The sequence below is a fragment of the Typha angustifolia genome, chromosome 11, assembly GCF_048772165.1.
Source record: "Typha angustifolia cultivar Huaian chromosome 11, ASM4877216v1, whole genome shotgun sequence".
NCBI classification, from domain to species: Eukaryota; Viridiplantae; Streptophyta; class Magnoliopsida; order Poales; family Typhaceae; genus Typha; species Typha angustifolia.
The window spans coordinates 4,963,724-4,988,819 of NC_133249.1; the positions used below are offsets into that span (position 1 = coordinate 4,963,724).

The 25,096-nt window shown below is 37.7% G+C and overlaps 3 protein-coding genes across 4 annotated transcripts; 1 reads left to right on the forward strand and 2 right to left on the reverse strand.

The window, feature by feature from the left end:
* Nucleotides 1-48: 48 nt before the first annotated feature.
* On the reverse strand, nucleotides 49-6,994 carry LOC140770517 (uncharacterized). 2 transcript variants are annotated; one of them, XM_073111738.1, is made up of 11 exons: nucleotides 6,776-6,994; nucleotides 6,602-6,672; nucleotides 6,461-6,518; nucleotides 5,247-5,353; nucleotides 4,422-4,467; nucleotides 2,540-2,674; nucleotides 2,252-2,341; nucleotides 1,989-2,126; nucleotides 1,800-1,883; nucleotides 1,588-1,652; nucleotides 49-642 (listed from the first exon to the last, which is right to left on the reverse strand). In XM_073111738.1, exons 1-11 carry the CDS (start codon nucleotides 6,854-6,856, stop codon nucleotides 456-458), a joined length of 1,062 nt encoding a protein of 353 aa, XP_072967839.1. In that variant the 5' UTR covers nucleotides 6,857-6,994; the 3' UTR covers nucleotides 49-455. The 2 variants fall into 2 exon arrangements, with proteins under 2 accessions (XP_072967839.1, XP_072967840.1); XM_073111739.1 differs by having other exon boundaries at nucleotides 6,923-6,951.
* A 429-nt stretch (nucleotides 6,995-7,423) lies between these two features.
* On the reverse strand, nucleotides 7,424-9,199 carry LOC140769846 (glucan endo-1,3-beta-glucosidase-like). Its single transcript, XM_073110729.1, has 4 exons — nucleotides 8,595-9,199; nucleotides 8,080-8,504; nucleotides 7,671-7,975; nucleotides 7,424-7,576 (listed from the first exon to the last, which is right to left on the reverse strand). Exons 1-4 carry the CDS (start codon nucleotides 9,197-9,199, stop codon nucleotides 7,424-7,426), a joined length of 1,488 nt encoding a protein of 495 aa, XP_072966830.1.
* A 3,414-nt stretch (nucleotides 9,200-12,613) lies between these two features.
* Nucleotides 12,614-24,891, forward strand: LOC140771321 (transcription factor MYB3R-3-like). Its single transcript, XM_073112807.1, has 8 exons — nucleotides 12,614-13,190; nucleotides 18,659-18,710; nucleotides 18,972-19,029; nucleotides 20,212-20,306; nucleotides 20,390-20,493; nucleotides 21,090-21,218; nucleotides 22,798-24,009; nucleotides 24,580-24,891. The coding sequence occupies exons 1-7, from the start codon at nucleotides 13,036-13,038 to the stop codon at nucleotides 23,864-23,866; spliced, it is 1,662 nt and encodes a 553-aa protein (XP_072968908.1). The 5' UTR covers nucleotides 12,614-13,035; the 3' UTR covers nucleotides 23,867-24,009; nucleotides 24,580-24,891.
* The last annotated feature ends 205 nt before the right edge of the window (nucleotides 24,892-25,096 follow it).

Genomic DNA, 25,096 nt, shown 5'->3' on the forward strand with positions numbered 1-25,096 from the left:
TCCGTGATCATCCAGAAATCGTGCAGCACTCTTTTACCAAGTTATCAATGAAACCAGAGCATAGGCTCAAAAAAATCATTTAATCTCTGCAAACATTTGTTGTTCCTGAAAGTGTGCAAAAATACCTATACTACCAATTAGAAGAGAAAATAAGCAATCTTTCTCTGTCACTTTTCAATACCGAAAAAGGAATTTCCAAGTTTTCACATTCTATCAGTATAACCCTCCATTCTGGTACTGTTATAACTTGAGCCTCTCCAACAAAAGAATTCCAGTATAAACTAACCATGGAAATGTAGATAGATTGGCTGAAGGAGATGCAGTTGCCTTGTAATATTAGCAGTCTTCAAAGCTTTTCAAGTACCAAGCTAACTCTTATCTTTTGATCTTCAGATTGCAACAAAATTAAGTTCCTCATTTTCCCTCCATTGGAAGAAGAAAAAAAAAAGGGGAGATCATGTGTGAATTTTCCATATTCCAAGGCCATAGCCTAATCGAATCAGAACAAGCTCAAATAGCATGTGCACAATGCTCGTCAGACGTACTTTAGATCCAGGTATCTCACACCAGTTAACAGAGACCTCAATCATTGGGATCCCAAGATGTTTGCATAAGTACACAAGCTCGACATCAAAACACCACCTGCATAATATTAGTAATGTTAGATTAATCAAAAAGAAGAAGAAAATAGTAATGTTAGGAGTACTTGCTGATATGGGATCAGTTTCCCTTAAATGCTGGTAAGGAATGAATCAACTTTGCAACAAAGAACATGGGGAATATACATAAGGACAACTATTAAGTATTAACCATGTTACCATATTCATGAATTATCAAATGTGGTACAACATTGTACATAGCAAGGGCTATCCAGGGCAATCCAATTAACCCGATATAGAATAAACAGAACTCTTTTAAGTTGTATCAACATTTTCATACCAGACCAACACTTCATAGTCACCATTTTGTTTCTCAATTTTTTAAGATGCATTGCCAACTCATCCTTCTACAAATAACAAGTGTAAATGAACTTACACAATCTTCATCAAAACAATTGTGATATCACGTCAATACAAATCCAAGTTAACCACTACTTAGGAAGCCTGATCCTTGATGTACATCAAAATCAACTGGTAAAACTAAAACATCCAGCTTCATAGACTCTGCTTAAAAATCCAAGTAGCCCGTTGCATATTGTGTAAGACTTCCCCTCCTAGAAAGCAGAAATAACAGAAGCAAACAACCTACTGTCTCATCTTAATTATCTCATCTCCTTGAAATCAGTCAATCAATCCGTATCTCAAATTTCATCCTAATTTCTGCTTCATACTATTTAGTTAATGTTCTTCCTTGTAACACTTATCTTAGATCATAATTTCCACATAATTATTTTATAACCATTTTAGCATCTGGACAGCAAATTACGCATATTTAGAACTTGCAATTATATGAACAATACCTGATGCCAGCCAACAATATAACATTTCTGTATGAATCTAGATTTTCATTGAAAGGAAAACCATGTAGAATCTAGGAAGGCTTCAAGGAATAAGAAGAATTCATCTATATGACAGATAAAGAAGATACCTCTTCAATCTGATATTCGTAAACAACTTCCGGGCGGCAGATCTTGTAAACATCTTAAAGCCACACTGTAGTAGGCCGCAAGTCACACCAAAAGTAACAGAACCAAGTATTAACACTTCAGAAGCTTGTAATCAGGCTCACAAAAAAACAACAGTAACTACGGCACCCTCACAACTAAACAAATCTGGCCATCTAGTATTGTACAGGCATACCTGTGTGTCTCGAATTCCACGACCTGCAGTAAATAAGACTACCAAATGGAAACCCTTCATAAGAAAATTCCGGTACCATTTCCTCTGAAATAAGAGAGAATCTTAACTACAAGAGAATGAGATCTTAAAACATATGAAAAATAGGAAAATTTTGCATTAGTTTCAGAGTAAGATAAAGAGGAAATGCACCGTAGCAAGAGCTTGCTTCTCAAGATGGGCACGGGAACCAAATGCAGCAATTTCAATGTCAGAGAATTTCAGACTCAAATCACTAGGTGCTGCAGCCATTGAATCAGGTTTCTTAACCTTTTTAGCCAATGCCTGTATCTGAAGAAAGGAAATATGAGAAGATAATAATCAGGTTCCCCATCTTAATGACACCAGAGAATTTCATATTCAACATCTCATATAAATTTTAAACTGGCATTTGTAATATTGATGCTCCTACAGACCTGAGATTCAAGTTTTTCCAGGTCGGTCACCTTGGTTGCTCCATCAGCATCAAGCATTAAAAGTAGTTCACCACGCGAGTGGAGCATTCCCTGTTAAACAATGCTTTCACAAAATCGGAAGCATTGATCAGCTTTGAACTCGATTTACCAACAGCAGGAGTATACAATTATCCAAAATATTCTAGAAGTTCCAAAAGGAAAATATAGAAAGAAAAAGAAAAAGAAAAGATTGCATTACCATCTCCAAAAATCCAATAAGAGAAAGAAAAGGTACTGAAGGAGACTCACTTTTCTAATAGCTTCTCCTTTTCCATGGTTTCTTCCAAGTAGAATAACCCTTACATTTTCAATCTTGTACTTTCGTACAAAGTCAAATGCTACTTTTGATGTCCGATCAGTACTTCCATCATCAACTATCAATACCTATTCAGAGAATGTGAATTACAGAAGAGATTTCATACTTCTCCCAGAAATAGTGGTTTGAAACTTTGAATGATGAAGAGAATAAAAGATATGTGACTGGAATTCTGGAAATATGATAAAGACTAAGAACTGCAGACATTTAACTAAACAATATCTTTAAACACTTAATGCTCATAAGGCATGTGAAGATAACTTTAACCCCAATGTATCATTAGGTACCTTTTAGCTACATTAACTTTTACACAGTCGAAAGATGAGGAAAAGTTATTTGTGCTACATCAATTTTAGTAAGTAGGAAAAAATCAGTCTATTAAAATTTGCTAACAGAAGGATCAGATTTTCATGGCCATACTATTTTCAAGACTGCACATGGCTTTAGATTAAACCTCTAAGATCCTAGATGATACATTGATAACTTTATTATTCGCGCTGAGTAATTCAAACTTCAATTTCAAAGAGGACTTTCTCCATAAACCATCTAACTTTCTAGATGAATTCTTCTTAAGCAGGTCAGCCTTCTATTTTAGGATGCCCGTGCCATAGGCACAACCCATGTTAAATTGGGGCATGTGTCGTGGCGACACATGGCGTGGCCGGCACAATGAAAAGTGTGTCTCACCCATCAAAAGGCTTTACAAGCCTTTCAAAGGCTGTAGTCAACACTTCTCGTGCCATGTCCCGACCTATTGTCAGCATGGTAAGTACTGACCGGCACGATACGGCCATCACTGAAGTAAGTTTTGCTAGCAAAAGCTTCTGAAATTCCATTAGAAGCAATAAATTCAAGTTAAATAACATAATTCTTTGTTCATCTTTGATTTTCCCTGCAGCTGGATTTTCTTGAACTAAATTTATTTGGTCATATATCTGATAGAGGTGCAGCAACTTCCTTTTTAGATAAGTTTTTATAGTAAAACACTTAGTTTGTGCCAGTTTCTCCAGACATTATATGTTTTTCTGACTTACCTAAGCATTTTCATAAAGGTTGAGACTTGAGACCAATATATTTTAATTACAAACTAACTGGTAGAAGGTGAGTCCATAACAACAAGTTCATGAAAATCACCCAGCTGTTTCCTGAAGATCCTTATCTACATCTTCTATCAAAATGTCAAATATTGTAGAACCCTCGTTCAGAATATCTCATGTTATACAGATTTACATTTACTCTCATCTTCTTCCTTTCTCATGTAGAACCAAGTACAGTGCCCCAAGTTATATCACCTTAAGGTAAGCTTCCTTTTGTTTAATAGGACATTGGGAGGAAAGCTATAATTGTACAACTCAAGAGCCACCTTAAGATGTCTCAAGTTTGTGGCAAACTGAGACCAAATAGTAGTCTACATTAGCACGTAGCAAGATTGTATCTGATGGATCCAAATATTGATCTAATCTTAATTTGAATTTTAGCCATCCCATCCTAATTAATATTCTCCGACTCCTTTAGGACAATATCCATCTAACTTATTACTTTCTTGCCTAGATGATAACGAATTTATATGAGGAGTGTCTACATTTCTTACAACAGTCTAGGTGAGAAAGACCATCACACAAGTGGTCTAGGTGAAGAAAGATCATCACACAGGCAAAGCAGACCTTATATTTATGCATTAATGCATGTATGCATACAGAGATACATATATGCAAGCAATCACATGGAGGATGAAACTCTCAACTTGATTTCAGGAGCATGATTAAACAAATGAGTACCTATCTGGTTAGTTCACTCTTCCAAGTATCTACATACCTCATAAGAAAAAGACTTCTCTGCTGCTGAACGCTGTTGCAGATAGCTGTAAAAGGAAAAAGGAAAGGACTCATTAAACAGCAAAGCCAAAGATCAAGTGACAACCTATAAAGTAATTTTACAAGAACAAATTAGTCTTATGATTAACAATTTAACATAGTTTTGCAAAAATTAGGTTTGCCAATATATCTTCTGAATAGACTAACTTCCATGGTAAACATTACCAACTTGATACACTATAATGCAAAACAAGGGTGATATAGATACGAGAATTCTTACACATATACATGGATACTGTAGTTGCTTGATACCTATATACAAGCTCTAGGAAGCAATAGATATTACAAAAGAAAATTCATGGTCATACATGTCTAACTGTCGAAGTTAAGACATATATGTAATCAGTGAGGATTAGAGGGAACAAACCTCTATGCATACTCAGAGCTCAATATAAGAAAATACACAAAGTTGACATCATTATATCTACTCCAAGTTAGGTTTGCTTACATGAGGAGATTCCCATGATGAGAAAGCTAAAGTATTAATTTCAATAATACTACCAAGCAAATAAATTAAACTACTACGCTCTTGGTCAACCCTCAAAGATCAGTTAAAGATAATGTTTTAGAACTTTATATATGTTTTTTTTAAAAGAACGTCATAAAACTTGAGAAGTATAACTATTAATTTCCTTTTTAGCTGACATAAAAATGGAATGCTTATCATGAAAGGAGAAAAGCTTTAGAATGGATATTCCTCCATAAAAATATAAAGAGAATGTCATCAGCAGGATAGAAGAAATTTAAAGGGATGTCATCTACTGACTTGATTGTCTCAACAAGAGCTCCAGGAAGCCTATGCTCCTCATTGTATGCAGGAATAATCAACGAGATGTACTTCTCAGCAGGATCAAAAATTGAAGGACAGGGAACCTGGCATATATGTGATTCAAGTATAAGTTCAAAATAAGCTGAAACATTTCATGAATTATGACAAAACTATCCAAACTTATTTTGAAATCTGGTAATGCAAAGCGGGCAACTGATCGCCAAAAGAAAACGAAGCTGTCAGGATGTATAGTGAGTAAATACCATAGAGAAAAGAGTATAGGCTCTGCTGTGAGAATACTAAGTAGATCCAGCTACTATAACAAATAGCATTTGTAATAAAGGATTACATCTAAAAGATAATAAGTGAACTTAATATGCATCCAGTATACTCATGTTCAATAATTTTCAGCAGATTCATATCCCAGATTCTCTCCAGTTACACAATCCTTTCCTTTATTAACATTTAATCTCCCTACATTAAAAGACAAAGAAAGCCATCAACTGGTGTGAAGGCAATGCTGGTGAAGCTGGACCCTGTGGTTGCAGTTCAGTCACAAAAACAACCTCTCTGAAAAAGAAACATTGTGTATGTCTTACTCTACTAGCCTCCACACAATAAGGAGTCTTTTAGAGTCCAACTGCCTGACATCCTTAAAGTAAAACTTTGTAGTTTAGCCTTTAAGGAACTTCTTCCAATATAACATAAAAACCACAACACCCATCTCCAACCACATTGGGACAATTCTCAGGTCCACCCACCATCCTGATGGAGAATTGTAACAAGTTCAAGGATCTAGGGTCATAGTTATAGAATTCACATGCCACTATTAATACAAAAATCTAGATATGATTTCACATAACTTTTCATTTTTGCAATGTTAACTGTGGCCCAAGTACCCACTGATCTGATTCTCACAGAAAAAAAGGAAATAGAAGTACCTCTACTTGATAAAAGAAAAACTGAAGTTTCAAAAAAGGGAAAAGTAGAGTACTTTCAGATCAGATGTTGGATAAAAATTAATTCAACAATACGGGATAGGATAAATGGTATTAAGAAAACTAATGCTCATTAAATAAATAAAAATTCCCTTTGCAGCTCATCATGATCAAAGTCTACTAATTTTTGATAAAATTCACGACGTAAGCATCAACCGATCAGTAAATCCTAGCAGCAGGCTTCACAAAAATATTAGCTTTCCAATATCTAACCTTCTTCAGCGAGTTAGGATCCTCGAAGAATGAATCCGACATGGCTGTCCTCTCGAGCCTGAAACAAGATCGGAAAATTTACACCCCAAATAAGAAAATCCATCGCGGATCCAAAACGCGAGGGAATCGGAGTCGACTTACGAGTGCGTGCATCCGATCTTCCTAACGTACTCGAGGAAGAAGGCGGCGACGCCGAGGGCTAGGATCAGTACCTGCTCGTAGAGAGGAGAGAGATTAGGGTTCGGATTTGGAATTAGAGGAAAAGAGAGAGAGAGAGAGAGAGAGCGAGAGGGAAGGGAGGTGCGAATGGTCTACCACGGAAGAGAGGAGGAGGGAGAGAGAAAGGGAGGAGGAGAGAAGAGGCGGACTGGAAGAGAGAAGCGAAGGCCAAGCCATTGGCGCCGTCGCCGGCACAATACCAACTCCGATTTCCCACAGATGATGTGATGTCGACGGACTTACTCGTTGCCGAATTAGTCAGTTTGTACGGCGCGTGTGCTGGGTTCGAGCCTCCATGTGAGCAAGATAACCAATGAGTTTCCTATGCTACTTTATCTTGAAAGAAATAACCTATGCTATGGTAAATACTAAATATTAGATACTACAACTATATATATATATATATATATATATTGCTATTTTCCTCTTATCCCTTGTTAATAGTAACTGTCACCTTCTCATATATTAAACTCATAAATCTACCATGTAGGACATTCCAGCTATAAACAGTATTATAAAAGAGATCTTAGATTGATAACGGTATCTCTAATTACATTTACATTTGCTCAAATTTTACAACCATTTATATTCTTTTCTCAGACATAATTGAAACCATTAGTTATTTACAGTGATGGCCTTTTATCACTGAGAGCCTTCTCATGTTTTTTTTATTTATGTCTCCAATGTGACAACTTTTTCTTTTTAATCAAACATATACCAAATAAGTAAACGAATAAAAGAAAGTTACAAGTTAGATCGGTCTAAATCCATGCTTAGTAAATCAAGCTTGGAATTAAAAGGCAGCAAAGCTGACGACGTTAACGGAAATAAGTCAGCCTTGAAACCCCGACCTCCGACCGTCTTCTCCTTACGAGATAAACTTGCAGTGGCGATGACCTTCTCCAACAGCAAAAACAAGTTATTATAGTTAGAGAATTTACTCTTTAGGAAATGAGGAATTAGTTTTTTTTTTTATAATTTTAACACGAACCACATGCGTACCTGGGTCGGTGGTGGTGATGGTGCCGGTGCCGGCAAAGTCGCAGCTGACGGCCTGGCGGTCGCTGGCTTGGTAGTAGGCGTTCATGGCATAGGCGGCGTGCGCCTGCAGGGTGTTCGGGAGGAAGCACGGCCCACCGTTCTGGATGGGTTTGCAATCCACCAGCTTGCTGCCGCACGCGTAGTTTATGTTGTTCTGCAGCGCCGTGTTACTCACCTGGGCCTTTGGCACGCACCACCGACCACTCCTCGTCCTCTTCTTCCCTCTCCTCCCTCCTCTTCCTCCTCTCGATCTTCCTCTCGATCCAGACTAAACCCAACAAGTTTAGATAACATTTTAGACATAGCAAAGAAAAAAAGGTTCATGATTGTAAAGCGGATTTTGACGTTGAATCAATCACTTACTCCATGCCGCAGAATCCCGGCGTTGTAGACGGGCGTCATATTGGGATAAAACAACCCGAAATTTCGCTCGGCGATCGGCCCGGGCTTGAGGTTCTCGTTGAAGAGCGCGAAGATGTAGGCCTCGATCGTCCGGTTCGGCATCAGCGGCGTCCCTGCTCTCGACCGGAGCCACTTCACCAGGTTCCCGTTATAGGCCGCCGCGTCCGCAGCGCTCACTCCACCCTGACCCGGCTCCGCCTTCGACGGCCACCCCGTCTCCCCGATCACGATGTCCACGTCCCCGAACCCGAGCCGGTTCATCGCCGAGCGCACGGCGTCGAGTTGCGCCGTGAGCATGTTCGTGTACCTTAGCCCCGTTGCCGAGTCGCGCATCCCGGGGTTGGGCCGGAATTGGGCGTAGGCTAGAGTTTGGGGGCTGTACCTGTTTGTAAAAAAAATACCGGGAGATGGTTAAAATTATAGTGAAACAATTGGCGAAGTTTAATTCGGAACGATCGTAAGAGAATAGCACCCGAAGTAAGGATACGGGTTAACGACGAAGGGCGATCTTGTACGGCGGAGCAGCTCCAGCATCGGTTTAAAGATAGTCCGGCCGTATCCGCGCCGGAATTGCCCCGCCGAAGGCGGGTCGGACGCAGCGAGGATCCCGAGCGAATGCGGCGTCGAGACCCGGATCTTGCCTAGCCCGGAGGCCGCGAGCGCGATGGCAAGTTGCCGCATCGCAGGCACGAGGTTGAAGATGAGGTTGCGGTCGGCGGAGTCGAGGACCTCATTGCCGACGAGGACGAGGGAGATGTCAGTGGCCGGGTAGAACGGTGTCACGTGAGCGGCAACGAAGGCGGCGGCGCCGCCGGGGCTGGCGAGTGAGGGGATGGCGTCGTCGGGGGCCGTGATGACGACGGAGATGCCGGTGCCGGCGAAGGCGCGGATGAGGTCGGGGTTGGAGTCGAAGATCTTGACGCGGTTGATGCGGGTCCGCTGCTTGAGGAAGGCCGCCACCTGGGCCGGCGGCGGGAGGTTGTCGCCGAGGGTGCCGTAGTTGACGCCGATAGCTACGGTTTCATGAGGTATGAGTTGGAGAGCGAGGAAGAGGACGAAGAGGGGAAGGGTTGCCATTGGAGGCGGATGAGAAGGCAATGAGAGAGGCACAGCTCTACCCAGTTTATACTTGCGGGGATACCAAATTTAGTAATGCATGCACGCTATTCTTAGAAATGGGAATAACGATATCATCTTTGTCCGTCCTAGCTTGTTCTAAGGTTGTCCGTGAGATGACGTTGACTGGTTTGACCCCGGGAGCGCGGGAACGTGGCGAAGCGAATGGTATTTCTCAAATGCTAGGGTACTCAAAAGGTACCTAAACATACTTTTACTAGTGTAGGATTCTCTCCATATTGCAGAGTAAAATGGAAAACACCAATGGTGATATTAATCAGACTATATGAACAGTTCTAATCTCTACCAAATAATGAAATCTTATGCGAATATAAATCGATATCCTGCAAATCTTGTATATGGAAGCTGAATTGGAATAATTTCACCTCTAAAATCAGTAGATGATCAAATTTGAACAGATAACAAATGAAGCATTGCCTGATTCCACTGATTACAACGCGAGGTATAAACTAAGCAACCAATCAATGGAACTAAGTTCCAAATATTGATGAATGATTACGATGCAACTTCTATTTCTTCCTCGCAAGATGAATCTTGATATGGTCTCTTCTTGCTTGTCAAGAGACTTCCATCTGAAGGTCTCCACAAAATCAGAGAAGCATCTCCCAACCAGTGACTTGTAATTCCTCAAATTGCTTGTGAAGAGATTTTCATCTGAAGGTCTCCACACAATCAGAGAAGCATCTCCCCACCAGTGAGTTGTAATTCGTTAAACTGCAAGATGACACCAAAGAAAGAGTAAATATGTGCACTAGCCATTGCTTATTTCCTCATCTAATCAGATGTGACTGATAAGAAGACTAGAGCATCCAAGATGAAAGACACAACAAACTAATCAGCAGTTTGTGTTTCAAAATGACCGGTTTTGTTTTTGTAGAAATAAAATATCCACACCATGAGCTAAAATAGATAGCTGAAATTTGATATCTGGACACTTCCAATAGATTATCTAAAAGAAATAAGAAAATTATATATAGATTGTCATAAATCTGGTAGAATTTTAGTGTTAACCTCTAGAGAATAATAATGACCATTGTTCAGTTTTGAATCCAGTTACCCCTTGGCATGCAAAGTTTTGCAGCAACCCGGTGTGAGTCCCATAGTTGCAACATCTGCCAGTGATTCTCCATTGGCCATTGTCTTATATCCCAACATTTGGTTCAAAGATCAAGTGTTCAACTTGGAAATTTATTGACATCAAGTTCCAAGTAACAAGAGCTCAGGATCATTTGAATGAAGAATTAAGAAAAACTTTTCCATCCAAAAATACTCTTAACTTCATCAGCCATATAAGGCTCTTAATCTATACAGTCAAAACTCAAAAGTGATCAAGCTAGAAACTTGATAACCTTACCTGCAATTTTCTGGTTTACAGTAGAAAATACTAGAGCAGAAAAGACACTGATTTCCTACCCAATTCCTCCACATTGAAACACCTCTCAATTTTTACATAAGATTCTTCATTTCAACCTCAATAGCAGACTGATGAATCCATCAAATCTCACATCCACTGAGTAGCCAGTACTCCTTTATAACTAAATACTAAATGCAGTCAGTTCACTTGCTTGACTCGAAGTCACTTCATAAATGTAGACTAATTCAGATGAACTTGGTTCAAACTTGGCCATTTGACATCAGTATAAATGTGAAACTGATACCAGCAGTAGGACCACATAATGGATGCAGCAATCAGTTTTCCTTTTCTTTGAAACAACAAAACTTACAGCTCTTTTCTAGCTCTCTCTGCGAAATAAATCACTCATTCCAAAATGTAGCCAGTTCGATCACTTGAATTCAATTAACAGCGCAAATGAATTCAGTCACATTCGGTCCAGACTTGTGCAATGAAACAGGCAACTGTAAAGCTTATAGCAGCAATTAGACCACAATTGAATGCAATAAGTTCTCCCCTTTTGCTTCCAAACAGTAAAACTGGATAGTGTTATTCAATTTTCCCTTTTCTGCAAAACAAATAACTCCAATTCCAGACCAATTCTAAACAAATCTTGCAAAATTGATTACTACAAAGAGAGAGGAGAAACCCAAATGAAAGTAGCACACATTTTCTTCTGAAATTTAAAAAGGAGGGGCAAGAAAAGCAAGGGGAGATCTCAGTGCCACATGTTATGCGATAAATCCACCAAAATAAACCCCCTCGTCTTGAAGTCACGTAGCGTTCGATCACCAAAGTGAACAAAGTAATCCCACTACCAATTGTTTGCGTCTCCAGATTGACTGCCAAGTTATCAGTCCTACCAACAGATTTCATTCGTAGTGAGAGTAATTCGTAATTCTCAGTGAACACGGAAGCACCTGTCGTGGATTTGGAGCTGGTCGATCATGCCCGACATCCTCATCTTGCCCTCCTCGGGAAGCGAGTCCATATCTCCGAGCATGCTCTTCTAGACTTCTATGCTTCTTCACCCCTCGCTCGCTCTCTCGCTCTAGGGTTTTGGATTCTGCAATTAATCCTCTTGCCCAATAAATCTGTCATGTCGTCCCGAGGCAAAAAGATCGACTTTTTACTTCTTCTATTTTTAATGGTGAGATTCTAAACTCCCCAATGTGCTGTTATATAAGAAAACATTATTATCATTATCAATTACCCCTAAAATCCATCACAGGGACTGAAGCAAGTTAATTTTCTTCTTCTATTTTTATCGTTCAGAAGAGTATAAAGACACTTAAATTTTATTAAACTTAGCAAACACACTAAATATTTAATCTAAGTTCAAAACTAATAAACTATTTATATATAAATAATGTCATAATAAATTTGCTTGAAGTTAACACTGTGACCGGGGTACCCTCCAGGTTGGTGGCATTGAGACTAGTTCTAAAGATTGATGTTAGGTCCAACTGTCATACAAAATACAATCGAAAATCCTCTGCTGCTCCGATGCAGGAATTTGCTGCACCCGGCGTACTTGGCAGCTCCTGGTTTGTCATCCAATAGCTCAAAATATTTTCAGCTCTTTGCTTCAGCTTTCTAGTTTAACTACCACTACAGTCATGCTCCCCCTCCTTTGACCACGTCCGATTAAAAGTTTAAAGCCCTCCCTCAACTGTCCAACGGCTCACGCTAGCCTGCAAAAAGATCAACGGCTCTAAACGAGCCATCAGCCCGTAGGTAGCGGTCATAAAGAACGAAAGAGTGCACCGTTTGAGTTCAAACTTTGATTGCAACGGTAACTGGGCGCCGTCACGAACCGTTAACTACTCCTCCTCCCTCTCCTGTCTCAGGGAGAGCTTTGACGGCGCCGTTAAGCTTCCATCACGAGTCCCTTTCTCTACTCGTTCCTTCTTTTCGTAAATGTATTAAAAAACCATTTCTCTATTTCTCTTCTCTCTCTCTCTCCTTCCCTACAACGGGCGAGGTATTTTTGAAGGGAAACGCTTCTTCGAGTTGTTGAAAATAGAGGGAGAAAGAGAAAGATTGGGAGATTTCTTCGATTCTAGGGTTTGAAACATTTTCTTTTCTTCCCTCCCTGCTTGATTTCTCGATTTCTTTTGGATCTTTCCATCTCTTGTCCTCCTAATTTGGGAGCTCGCCGATTTGAATTGCCACTGATCTCGTCGGATCGCTTCTCGATTCGATTCCTCCGTTTCTGTTCATCAGGAACCCGAGGAATCGTGAGGTTCCGTTCAGTTCCCTCTGCAGCTCACTTCGTTTTGGGATTGTGGAGATCTCTTTGGGATTTGAATTGAGATTCGAACGTTGGGATTGAAGTTAGGGTTTTGGTTGGGTTAGGGGAGGATGGAGTTGGGGAGATGAGATGGAGGAGATGGCGTGTGCCAAGATAGAGGAGAGCTGCGTGGAGAACAAACAGTCGGCTGCTGGTTCGAGCTCATCGTTGTCGGAGGGGAGCTATGGGTTTTTGAGGATGTCGCCCGTCACTTCGAGCCCTCTGACGACTTCCCCGAACCATAAGTAATTCCCAAATTGCTGAATTTTGACTCAGGCTCTTGTTTTTAGTTGTTTTAGTTTGATGCTTTTCACATTTTTCCTTCTGATATATTGTTGCAACTCAAGTCGTGGATTCTGTTGCGGAAAGGCCTTAAGTAGACACCACTGCGCTGTTTTTTTTCTCCTTAGTACTACTGTACTACTACATCTCTAATTGCAGATTAGAATATTTGCATTTTAGGAAGCAACATATACTGATCGAAACGTGTGGTCGGCGACAGCGTGAATTAAACTTTAAGAAATTATTTGCGGGAGAATAAGTACAGCTCCTCGTGATGCATTTAGTTCTTTAGGAAACTCTTAGTTTTCTATTGGTACTTGTCTAATTATCTTAGACAGAGTGGAATCCCAATCTTTATGACCAAAATACTATTTAGTTTGAATGATATATCTATTTTCGATCTGTCTTTGCAAAATGATTGGAATGTCTAGAAAGAACCTGCGTGCCTTTGAAAGATTTTGGAAGTTATAAAGCTGAACTGTTCCCTTAATGCAACAACTTTCGGATATCCTGTTACTTTTAAAAGCAATCCAATCACCGAAATAGCTAATATATGTACTAACGTCAGTATAAGATTGGCTTTGTCGACTTTTAGGCATTGTTTACTTTAAGAATAAAGTCAATTCTAGAGTAGGTATCGTCTTTGTTATTCTTAAAATGAGGTCATTATTTTAAAAATAATTATTCTTATGTTCACTTGTATTATAGAATAATGGTATAATATTTATCTTTGATGTGACATAAATGAAAAAAAAAGATGAGAAAAAATAGTTTAGTTTTTATAAATTACTAGGAATACCTTTTGATTTGATATAAAAATGATTGATGGATATATATCCATGGTTAGAGGTGATCATCATGTAGGCTGGGTCGGGTCTACTGGGTTGGGCATTGTGTTCGCTAGCCCGCCCGCGAGTGGGTTGGGTCGGATTAGAATAGTCTATCCTGTTACCACCCGTTGGCCCGTGAGAGAGCGGGCTAGCCGAGTCGGACTCTGCCTTCTTCCTCCACCTCTCCAGCTCCTTCTGCCCAGACTTCGATCCTTTCTATATTTCTCTCATTGGCATTGTGATACTGGGCCTTAAGCTCTACAAGATGAAATATGTATACCTTATCTATTGATTCTATTCCCAGCACTTTTCAAACCTCTCCGCCTCCCTTTCTCTTTCCACCACCACTCCTTTTCTTCTCCCTCACCATCCTCTTCGTGCTCCATTAACGACGCCCCATTTATCTCCACCTCTTGTCGAGATCATAGCACGGACCCAGGGGTGGCATGTGCCAATTACTTGATCACCCAACTGAGTTGTCAAGGTTGCTTGGCCAATCACCCAACTAAGCAGTCAAGGTACCTTGTCCTGGTGGCAAAAAAAAAAAAAAAAGTAGGCCACAAATGAAGAGATGAAAGAGGAGCAATTTCTTTTTTTTTCTGAACTTTGGTAACAAATTGCTAGTTTATGATAAATTTATCAGGCTAGTGTGTGCATAAAGAATACAGCACTCTGCCCAATTTCATTGCTTGAAAAGATGAGTGATCTATTGAGATGGAATGAGAAAGACCTATTGGCAGTTTCATACCGGGCTTTCAGATTGAGCCGATGGGCAAGTTTCGGGGCAGGGTCAGGGCGAGCAAAAGGCTGGCTCCTGTCGCCCATTGGTAGTTCAAACTCGGGCAAAGCCGAGCTCAAATCGGATTTGGGTCGGGCTTAGCCCGGTCTAAACCGAGTTGGGCACAAGCTGGTTTGGCTATTTGATCAACTCTATCTATAGTAAATTAGTAATTGAGTTAGTATGTGGTATAACATGTAATTTTGATGAATAGTATATACATTCTAGAATGGGATTATTATGGTGTTCAGTTATTATTCTTGAATAAAGAGATATATTCTGAAATAAGAAAAAATTATTCCTAAAGTGAACAGGGTCTTAAGGCTACACTAGATCTACAATTATTCTATTGGATTCCCTAATCTCACATTCTTTGGTGGTCAAATAATAAAACAAAATGTTCCATTGATATATGATGATTTCAATTGTTTTACATAACATAGAAAATGTTGGCATCATGTCTACTGTTACAAAATGCATGCCACCAAAAATAATTGGCATGCAACATGTGGCTTTTTTATGGAATTAATTACCTAAAATTTTGATTGAAGTTTCCCAAAAATAATTAGTAATTTCCATATAAATTGTCTACTTAAAATCTTCAATCAGAAAGGAAAAAGGAAGTTGATATCTTGGGCTCAATCACATTTTTGCAAGAAAAAATAGGAACGGTAGAGGACAAATATGCTTTCAAGTATATATTTAGCTTGTTAACATTAAGCTAAGTTATTATTATTATTATTATTATGGTTATTATTATTGGTTTTAATACAATAGACAACCTATGAACTCTTTCCTGTACATGATATTAGGAGTTTGGAACAATGTAAGCATATGTATTAGAGTTATTAGATTATATATTATTTATTTATCTTATTTTATGGTGATCTTGTATAAATAAGGCTTAGCCCTCTTTTTTATTATTAAGAAATATATTCACCAAAATATGGGATAGACTTTGAGGAGACCTTTGCTCTAGTTATTCTGATGACTTTTGTTTGTACTCTTCTTGCTGTTGCTTCTAGTTGCCAGTGGATTAGATAGATTTGAAGAATGTGTTTTTCATGGTCTTCTTGACGAGGAGGTATATATGGATTCTCCACCTAGTTTTCCTCTTCCTCTAGGCCACATTTGTTGACTGTGACGAGCTATCTATGGGCTCAGGTATACCTTTCGTGTCTGATCTGATTGATTTCGCAGTGTTTTCACAGCGTACGGATTTCAATAGAGCCCCTTTGAGCTATCTATGTTTCTGTAGTCTTTTGTTTAGGGTCGGTCTCCTTTGGAGAAGACCCACTCTGGTACATCAACATATTCCGCCCCTCCTATCTCTAGATTCCTAATTCATGTCTTGGCCTCATCTGCGATTCGGCTTTTCCCTTTAGGTTTTCTTCCCCAAACCCCTTTTATCCTTTTTCTATATGTTGATGAGATGAAGAATCTCGGTTCTCTCCAATACTTTTTAGGTATTGAAATTGCTCAGTCATCCCATGAATTTTTGTTGTTTTGGCAAAAATATATTACAAGCATTCTTAGTCGTGCCACCATCATTGGTACTCGTCCTTTGCTACACCAGTTGAGCTTCATGTGAAGCTTCAACCAAATGATGGTCAGCTTCATTCAAATTCGACTAGATATTGTTAGCTGGTCGGGGTACTCGTCTATCTAATCATCAGCTAGCCTGATATCTCTTATGTAGTCTTGTCACTTAATTCATGTAGGCTCCTCGATCTGCCCACTATGTTGTTTTTATATATATTTCTCGATACCTTCGTGTCACCATCACTCGCTCTCTTTTCATGCTATTGACATTCATTTTGGCTCTGCGAGCTTATTCCTATGCAGATTATATTATTGACAAGTCTGATTAGAAGTCTACTAATGATTTCTGCATTTTTCTAGAAGATTCTCTAATTTCTTGGCGTAACAAGAAGCAAAATGTGGTCTCTCTTCAATACTAACTCAAAGTATCATGCTATATGTGTGACGACTAAGGAGATTTATTTGGCTTTGTAGTCTCCTTATTGATATAGGCGTTCCCTTCCCTTCTCAATTGCTCTTCACGTCGACAATCATAATACTAAAAAGCTAGCTGAAAATTCTGTTTTCCATTAGAAGACGAGACATATTGAAGTCGATATCCACTACACTCGTCAGGATTATCGAACTAGCATCATTTTGCTCCATCATTTCAATATTATGGAGCAAATTGTCAATTTCTTCACGAAGTCTCTTTTCCTTCCACACTTTGAGTATTTAGTTAGCAAACTCTTAGTTTATGATCCACCTTGAGTTTGAGGAGAAGAAGGGGGTATTAGAGTTATTAGATTATATATTACTTATATATCTTAATTTATGGTAACCTTGTATATTTGCTTAGCCCTCTGTTTCATTATCAATAAATACATTCCCAAAATTCTCTCCTCTCATCTCTCTTTTCTCCAAATCATTTCTAGGCTTGGATCTTCTATTGTTACAATCAGTAAAGTTCAAAGAGAAAAATTACTACGTATGGTCTAGCTCATGTAGATAAATTCACATCAAAGAGAGCGAGGGAGAGCCCAGTTTTCTTTACTATAAGTCCTGATGTCTCTTTTCTTTCCTCATGTGTCTGTCAACTTTGGCACCGTTTATTTTGTGCCTTATTCTATGGTCATATTAGTGAAAATATGCTCCTTTTGATGGTCAAAGTCGTAAGAGCACTTATGATTGCTTTTATTTGTAGTTCATTGAAATTTCTTTTATTTGTAGTTCTTTATTAATATATTCTATGCTTGGATAACCTAGTTGCTGATGAGCCAATCTATTGTCAAAATATATGTGTTTGATGTTCAACTGAACTGAATTAATATTATCATGCATGCTGTGGATATGATTATAAAGTTCTTTGGAAAATGATTTATACGATGACATTGCCAGAAGTGAAACCATGTTCTCTATGCTAACTTTTTGCTTGACATATGATTTTGTTCAAGCCTGTAAAGCATTTCTTAGTGTCTTCTTTAACTAAAAAGTCCACACTATAGTTGCTTACTAAGTCATCACAAGTGGATGTACCATTTCTCCAGCGTGTACTATAACAGGGGTTGCTTACCATCCAAATTCCTAAATGTTCAACTTTGCCCCAACTATTTGCTTCAGCTTTATCTTCTGTCCCCTTCACGTAATTACAATTTTACTCTTGAATGGGAATTTCTTTTGATTCTTTTAATTTCCTGTGTTCATTCCTTATGAAGATAATAGCAATGAGACAACTGCAGTAAGTTTAAAACTCATGAGGTTGTACTAATTGGTAATTAATTTGAGTTGTTTCTTTCTATGTTATAACACTTTTAATAAGATGATTGAACTAGAATTATATGCAGTTCTGATACCTCTAAGACATGCATTCAGGTGGCGTATGATTATTGAATTTATAGGTTTACTTGCATGCTACTAAGTAGAATAGTGTCCACTTATTATCATTGTTTTGTTTACCAGAGGACTGGTATAAAATAGTCCCACATAAGGAATAGTAGACTTCTAGTAATAATCTCAATGCAGGCTATTTCTCCTAATAAAAACCATCCCAACAATCTATATGCTCTTTTCCATATATAGAAAACTGAACGTGTGATTATAACTTCTCCTGTGTGTTTGCCAGATTATGAGAACCTAAACATCAAGAAAATTAAAAGTTATCTTATTTCCTGTCTCATTGATTATGACTTGTACATTAGCATTACCTCAGAAATTTTGCACTGTTGTGCACTTTATATACTTGCTTGCTCTCCCCTCTTATTTTTTTTTTAACTAGAAGTAATCTAATCATGCCTAAATTTAGGAGGACAACTGGCCCCATTAGGCGAGCTAAGGGTGGTTGGACCCCACAAGAGGTCAGCACTTCATCTCTTCCTTTTAGCATCTCTCTGTTTATCTCCATAGTTTATGTATTTATGCAAACACAGATAAACTCAAGCTAACACAATTACCTCTTATCAGTATGTTATGCATCTTGAGCCGTTATAGTGCTTAAATAGCTTATTAATGTTATTTATCTCAAATAACACTTTTAGAATTCCTTCTAATTGATACCAGAGAAAGAAAAGTTTCATCAACATCTTTGCCTTTTTATCATCATAATATATATATCACAGGATGAGACACTGAGGAAAGCAGTTGGAGCTTACAAAGGAAGATGCTGGAAGAAAATAGGTAGTCATTCTCCTTTATATTCTTCTCATGTCTTTATCTATTGAAACAAATCTGGACATCTTCAGTTCTATTGTCTTGTGAAGGATCACACATCTGTGATTGCAAGAGATGGTAATTTCCAGTCTGATACCACATAATTGAACTACTCGTACTTAAAGTCTTCAACGAAGCATGCAAACCAAAACCAAGAAAGGCATCAAAAGTATAGCCAGAAGATTATTAATGTTCGTAAATTTGGATGTTATGGAAGCCTGGTCATACAACTATTCATACTATTCTAAGTACAACATACTCTTGCCATAATCTGAATTGTACAACTGAATGTTCTATATAACTTCCAACCGAGCAATTCAGATTTTTATTTATATTTTATTTTTGAATATACTTTTATCTAAAAAATTAAATCTGATTTCAGAGTGTCTAATTTAGTTAAAACTCCTAAATTCTAGGAGATCTAATTTTTAATTTGTTTTGAGGTAAGTTTGTTAAAATTTGATTATTTTTTAAGTTAAAAGAGTCATAGTATAATTATATATTAAATTATGAAAGATCTGAATAAGATCAATTTATGATTGATGTGATCTCCTCGTCGTTATATATAAAAGTGATGAGAATTCCCAAAAAAAGAAGAAAAGAAGTTGGAAATTTGATAAATAATATTTTTGTGGAGGATTTCATATTTATCCTTCTTCCCTTTCTCCTCCCTCTTCTTTTACTCCTTTCTTGTCTCTTCTGTTGTAGATTCCATGTTGTCCCTTATAATCTATATTGGTTTGATTTTCCGCCCCCCTCTGCTTGGTCAGGTTAACTTTTATCTTTTCTATCTATATAGTCATTCTAATATAAAAGTGATACTTGGAAGTGGATGACGAGATCCATGTATAGAGATGAGGAGATCACATCACTTTTCTATCTTTTCTCCTTAGTAGTAGATCTATGTATCTCCTTATCTTTTTTCATATTAGCATATTTCCTCATCCCTAGGCCACATCACTTGTGTATGTATTGGTATTCCTCATGCAGACAGTTTATATGGCCCTGATGCTCACATTAGAATATTTATATGCTTGAAGAGGCTTTTCCACCCAATAACCTGCTATAATTTTTAATCTGTAATCTATGTCAACATTTTGAGTTGACCATAACATTGTTTCCCCTTTTTCATTCCGGGTGCCTACACAGCTGAATCTTTCCCTGATAGAACAGAAGTGCAATGTCTGCATAGATGGCAAAAGGTTCTCAATCCTCAGCTTATTAAAGGTCCTTGGACTTCAGAGGTTTGTTTTTGAAATCACTGTCAAATTAAGAGGAAAAAAACAGCTTTCACACAGTATTATACCTTTAATGTTCTTGTTTTCAGGAAGATGAAAAAATCATCTATCTTGTAGATAAGTATGGGCCAACAAAATGGTCTGTCATCGCAAAATCTCTTCCTGGCCGCATAGGAAAACAATGCCGAGAGAGGTGAATTTTGAACCTTCTTCTTAACAAAGTATTCTTTCCAGTTGGTTTCAGGAAATCAAAGACAAGATATTTTGTACATTGACATATTGTACAAGACTACTAGGTGCTCTTCATTTTATTCTATCAAGTATCAACGTGGACTTGAGTTTCATTACAAGTCAAAACAGGGATAAAATTAAGCATAGATAGCTACAGTCTCATGTTAGGTGTGTACTAATATTGTCCAGTTAAGGTGATTAATATGTGGTAGCATGTTACTTTGTCTTGAGTGAGTTCATTTTTTGCAAGGGTGCATCGCAAAAGCTAACTAGCTAATTGAGAAAAACATTTACGATATTCACTAATCTTTTTTCTTCTCTTTTATCCTTCAGATAAACTAAGTTATTTAGTTTGGTTGCTCTCTATTAACAGCATGCTTCTCAACCTTCTACTATACCAACTTTGGAAACTTTTTGCTAGTTTCTAATGAATAATAGCTCTTTTATGCTTCTCAAAAATTGAAGTTAAATAAAACATAGATATCTTGTCATCATAAGTTGTCATAATATTTCATTACATTATTTTTAGCAGCGCAATAAGTTTAATATCTTCTATAGGTGGCATAATCATTTGAACCCTATGATAAAGAAAGACGCTTGGACTTCAGAAGAGGAAATTGCGCTTATCAATGCTCATAGTGTATATGGGAATAAATGGGCAGAAATTGCAAAATTTCTACCTGGAAGGTATAGACTTTTATGAATATATACCTGTGTGTTTGCCTATTTGTACAATTCATTTCTGGGTGAAGCACAGTTGTCACACCTTATATCCTCACTTTTACTGTCATTAGTATAATAAATGTCTTTTTAGATTGAACACATTCTTTTCCATGGTATAATCTGTTGAATATCTTGTAGATCCATAGCTCGTCGTGATATTATATTGATATTTACTATTACTACATTGTTACATACATGCATTTGGATGTCCTTACATATATGCATTCTGTCTTCTCTTCCAATGAAACAAGATAATCATTTGAATCGATGAGATCATTAGTTGAAAAACAGTCATATCAGTCAAATTGAAAGGTAGCAGCCTAGCAGGGTTTATAGGCACCTTCCTCGGCAAGAAATGAAATGATAAATTGAGAAAAACTCTTATTCCATATGCCCTCTGAAATATGTAACTAATAAGCTTGTGCACCGCATATAATCCAGACACCTCAGATAGTAGTGATCTCCTACAATTTCCTGTTATTTTGGTCGTGGATTCTAAATGTGTGGCAGTGCACTTTGTAGGTTTGTGCAATCTGTCAATCATCTCTCTGACTGTTCGGCATTATTAAAAGGATTAGTACATTTCATTAACTTAATTATCGATCCTATCAACTTTTCGTTAGGAAATATCTCATAGGTGTTCTAGAATCACATTCTACTAAAGTTTGGGTTTTTATAAGATTAGGTTTAAAGATGTTCATGTTGAAGATCAAGGTCTTTATTTGTATTTAAGCAAAAAAAGAATAGCATACTACAAGCTCCTACCCCTGTAGCTTTCTGAATTCTAATTCTCAAATTCTATTTACCTATACAACCTTCTTTCTTGTATGATACTCACATTTTCCCCACTTTGAACCCTATTTCTTGATCATTGTGAATTTGCATCTTAATCAACTCTTTATGTGTCCTCCATGTTTCCTTCATCAACTCATTTTTAGCATTCACATGTTACAATACTCTGCCTATTTAAGGATATTTAGATATGGCAACAGGATCTGCCTCTTGCTATTTATCAATTTATAAGACTATATTATTTGATTTAAATACTTTTAGTTTGAGTTTTAGAAGTAATAGAAGAGTGAACAATATTATATTTATACTAATAAGGGTCTTGGCTTTTGTTACAAAAAATAATTACTAATTGTTTAGTAGTTTTTACATATATCTTATTGGCACAAGATTTTGAAATCACATTCACCACCTCTAAAAGCTTAGGCAATAGAGAATGATTGTTTTATTCTTTTACTGTAACACAGATAGGTGTATTGTGCAATAATTGTAAATCTATGTTCCATGCTCAGGGGTTCTGTGACTTGTAATTACTTGTCTATCATTAAGTTTTATGATTTGTTCCATTCCAAGGATATCATACTTTTATTGTGCTTACCTCCTTTGTGCACCTCTGCCTAGGAAATATTGAATATGTGGTATTGTCCTTTTCTCTGACAAATAGTTTCGTTATGTTATGTGGACGTTGGAGCCTGTTTGAACTGGCCTTATCTTGCATCTCTGTATGCCAATCTGATGTATTTTCTTTGTGTAGGACTGATAACTCAATTAAAAATCACTGGAATAGTTCTCTGAAGAAAAAGTTAGATTTTTACGTGGCAACAGGAAAACTTCCATCAGTTCCTAAGCCTACAGTCAATAATGTTTCGAAGGAGGTAGCAAAACTAGCTAGTGGACTAGTCTATATTTGTTCCAATAAAGGGTTGGACGAAAAAAACAAAGTTTCACTGGAACCTACTTGTTCAATAAAGTCTGGACTGCCTGTGGAATCCTGTAAAATGGAAAACCATGAGGACTGGTTGGAGCCCTCAGCTGTACACATTTCTCACCCAGAAATCTCAGTAGGTGTATCAATAAGACAACCTGATGATTCCTCTGTTAATTGCATAATACAGAATCAGGAAGTTGATCATATCAGCAATCAAGCTGATTCAGAAGAAGATTTAGGGGGATATAGCATCATGGGTAGAACTGGTCAAACCAATGAAAGACCTGGAGAAGTTTTACATGCTCAAGATTCTCCTTTCTTTGGCTCTCTTTACTATGAGCCACCTCAAGTCGAAGATCTTGGTGTTTCTATAGCTTCTCTCTTTTCAACATCTACTCCCACACATCATAATTACAGCTCAGAGGTGGTTCAATCACCCATTGGTTATCTGACACCCCCATTTGGGGATGAAAAGGGTTCAATCACCCATTCAGGCCAGTCAACTGCTGAATCCATACTAAGAAGTGCAGCTAAGAGCTTCCCTAATACTCCCTCCATATTAAGAAGAAGGAAGAGGGAAAAACAGTTGTCTTTTCCTCCTGATAGTACTGAGCAGATGAATAAAGTAAACGACCATGATATCTCTTGTACTCCGGTAGAAAAGAAAGATGAAAATAGTTCAGACACATTCAAATCTTCAATATCAACCTTGTCAACAAGTCCTTATAGAGATGGTGGAACTGTATCATATAATGGGAAAAGTGATAACATGTCCCCTCCATATCGACTGAGGTCCAGAAGAACTGCAATCATCAAATCTGTAGAGAAACAACTTGATTTTACATTGAGGGATGATGATACTGATTCTAATACCAAATTAATGAGCTCTGCTTGAAGTTCTTGTGGTGCTAATTCCAGAATTGATTTTTCAAGCTCGCAAGAGAGCAATGAGTGAGCATCCATTTCATTGCAACAACGGAGAGAACAACAAAGGACTTCATGAATACTGCTAGGATGAATCTAATACAAAATATGAAGGTAAGTTTGGATTTTGACTTATGAAATAATTAAATTTTGTCAATTGGCATACATTTCTTTATATAGGCATTTGATCTAGTTCAGATACTTTCTCATTATTAGAAGGTCCTATCCAGCTGTTTTGCAAAAGTATAAACTCTGGTAGTGTTTCAATGATTATTTGTCTCTGCCTTATTCTTTATCTTTGACTTTGATGTAAGAAATTGGATTAGCACTACAAGTTATCTGGGAACCCCAGACTAACAAAAGATGATTGCACTACAAAGTAAGGACTTCATGTCTGAGTGTTCTTTAACAACATGGTACAACTAGTGTTAAGCGCCTACAACCTATTTATATGAGAACTCCAGCCCAGACAGAATGTTGCAAATCCTCCATATACCCCATAAAACACCTCCCTTGTACTCTCTCCAACAGAATGTATTTGGTAGGCTTCTTGCTGTTCAATAATCATGATGCATTACTAAGTACTTACATATCGTATCTATTTTGACTTGATAATCGCATTGACATTTGATACACGAGGTATCATGTCTCTCAGACAGCTAATTTCTCTATTTCTTGACGTAGGTATCATGTGTCTCAGACAGATTCAGCACTAGGCAAATACATGAGGTTTCTCCATCAACAGCTACGGGGATAGAAAATTTAGAATTAGTGTAAATTTGACACCATATATGCTATCATTCCGCAAAGTCCATTCCTTCATGAAACTGGATTGTTCAGAGACCAGGGTACCAAATGCATTCTTGTGAAGTGTACGGATAAATCTTCTTATTTATCAGTTGACAAATAGATTCCACACTGCTGTGAATTCATCAGTGTACATAAACCTTCTTGGAGCAGTTGTCAAGAGATTTAAGCCGAATAAGTTTTCTTTCTTATCTTTCTCAAAAAAATCTTCTGGTGCTGAGAATGCTCATCAGGTGACCTCAAAATGTATACTTGACATACGTGAATTGGTCGGGGAGGTGATCATTTGATGTCCTGTCGAGTATTGATTATCCAGTATTCATACTATGTATGCTACGATAAACGTCATCGACAGCTAGCTAAATTTTCCCAGGATATTGTTATCGATGCATGC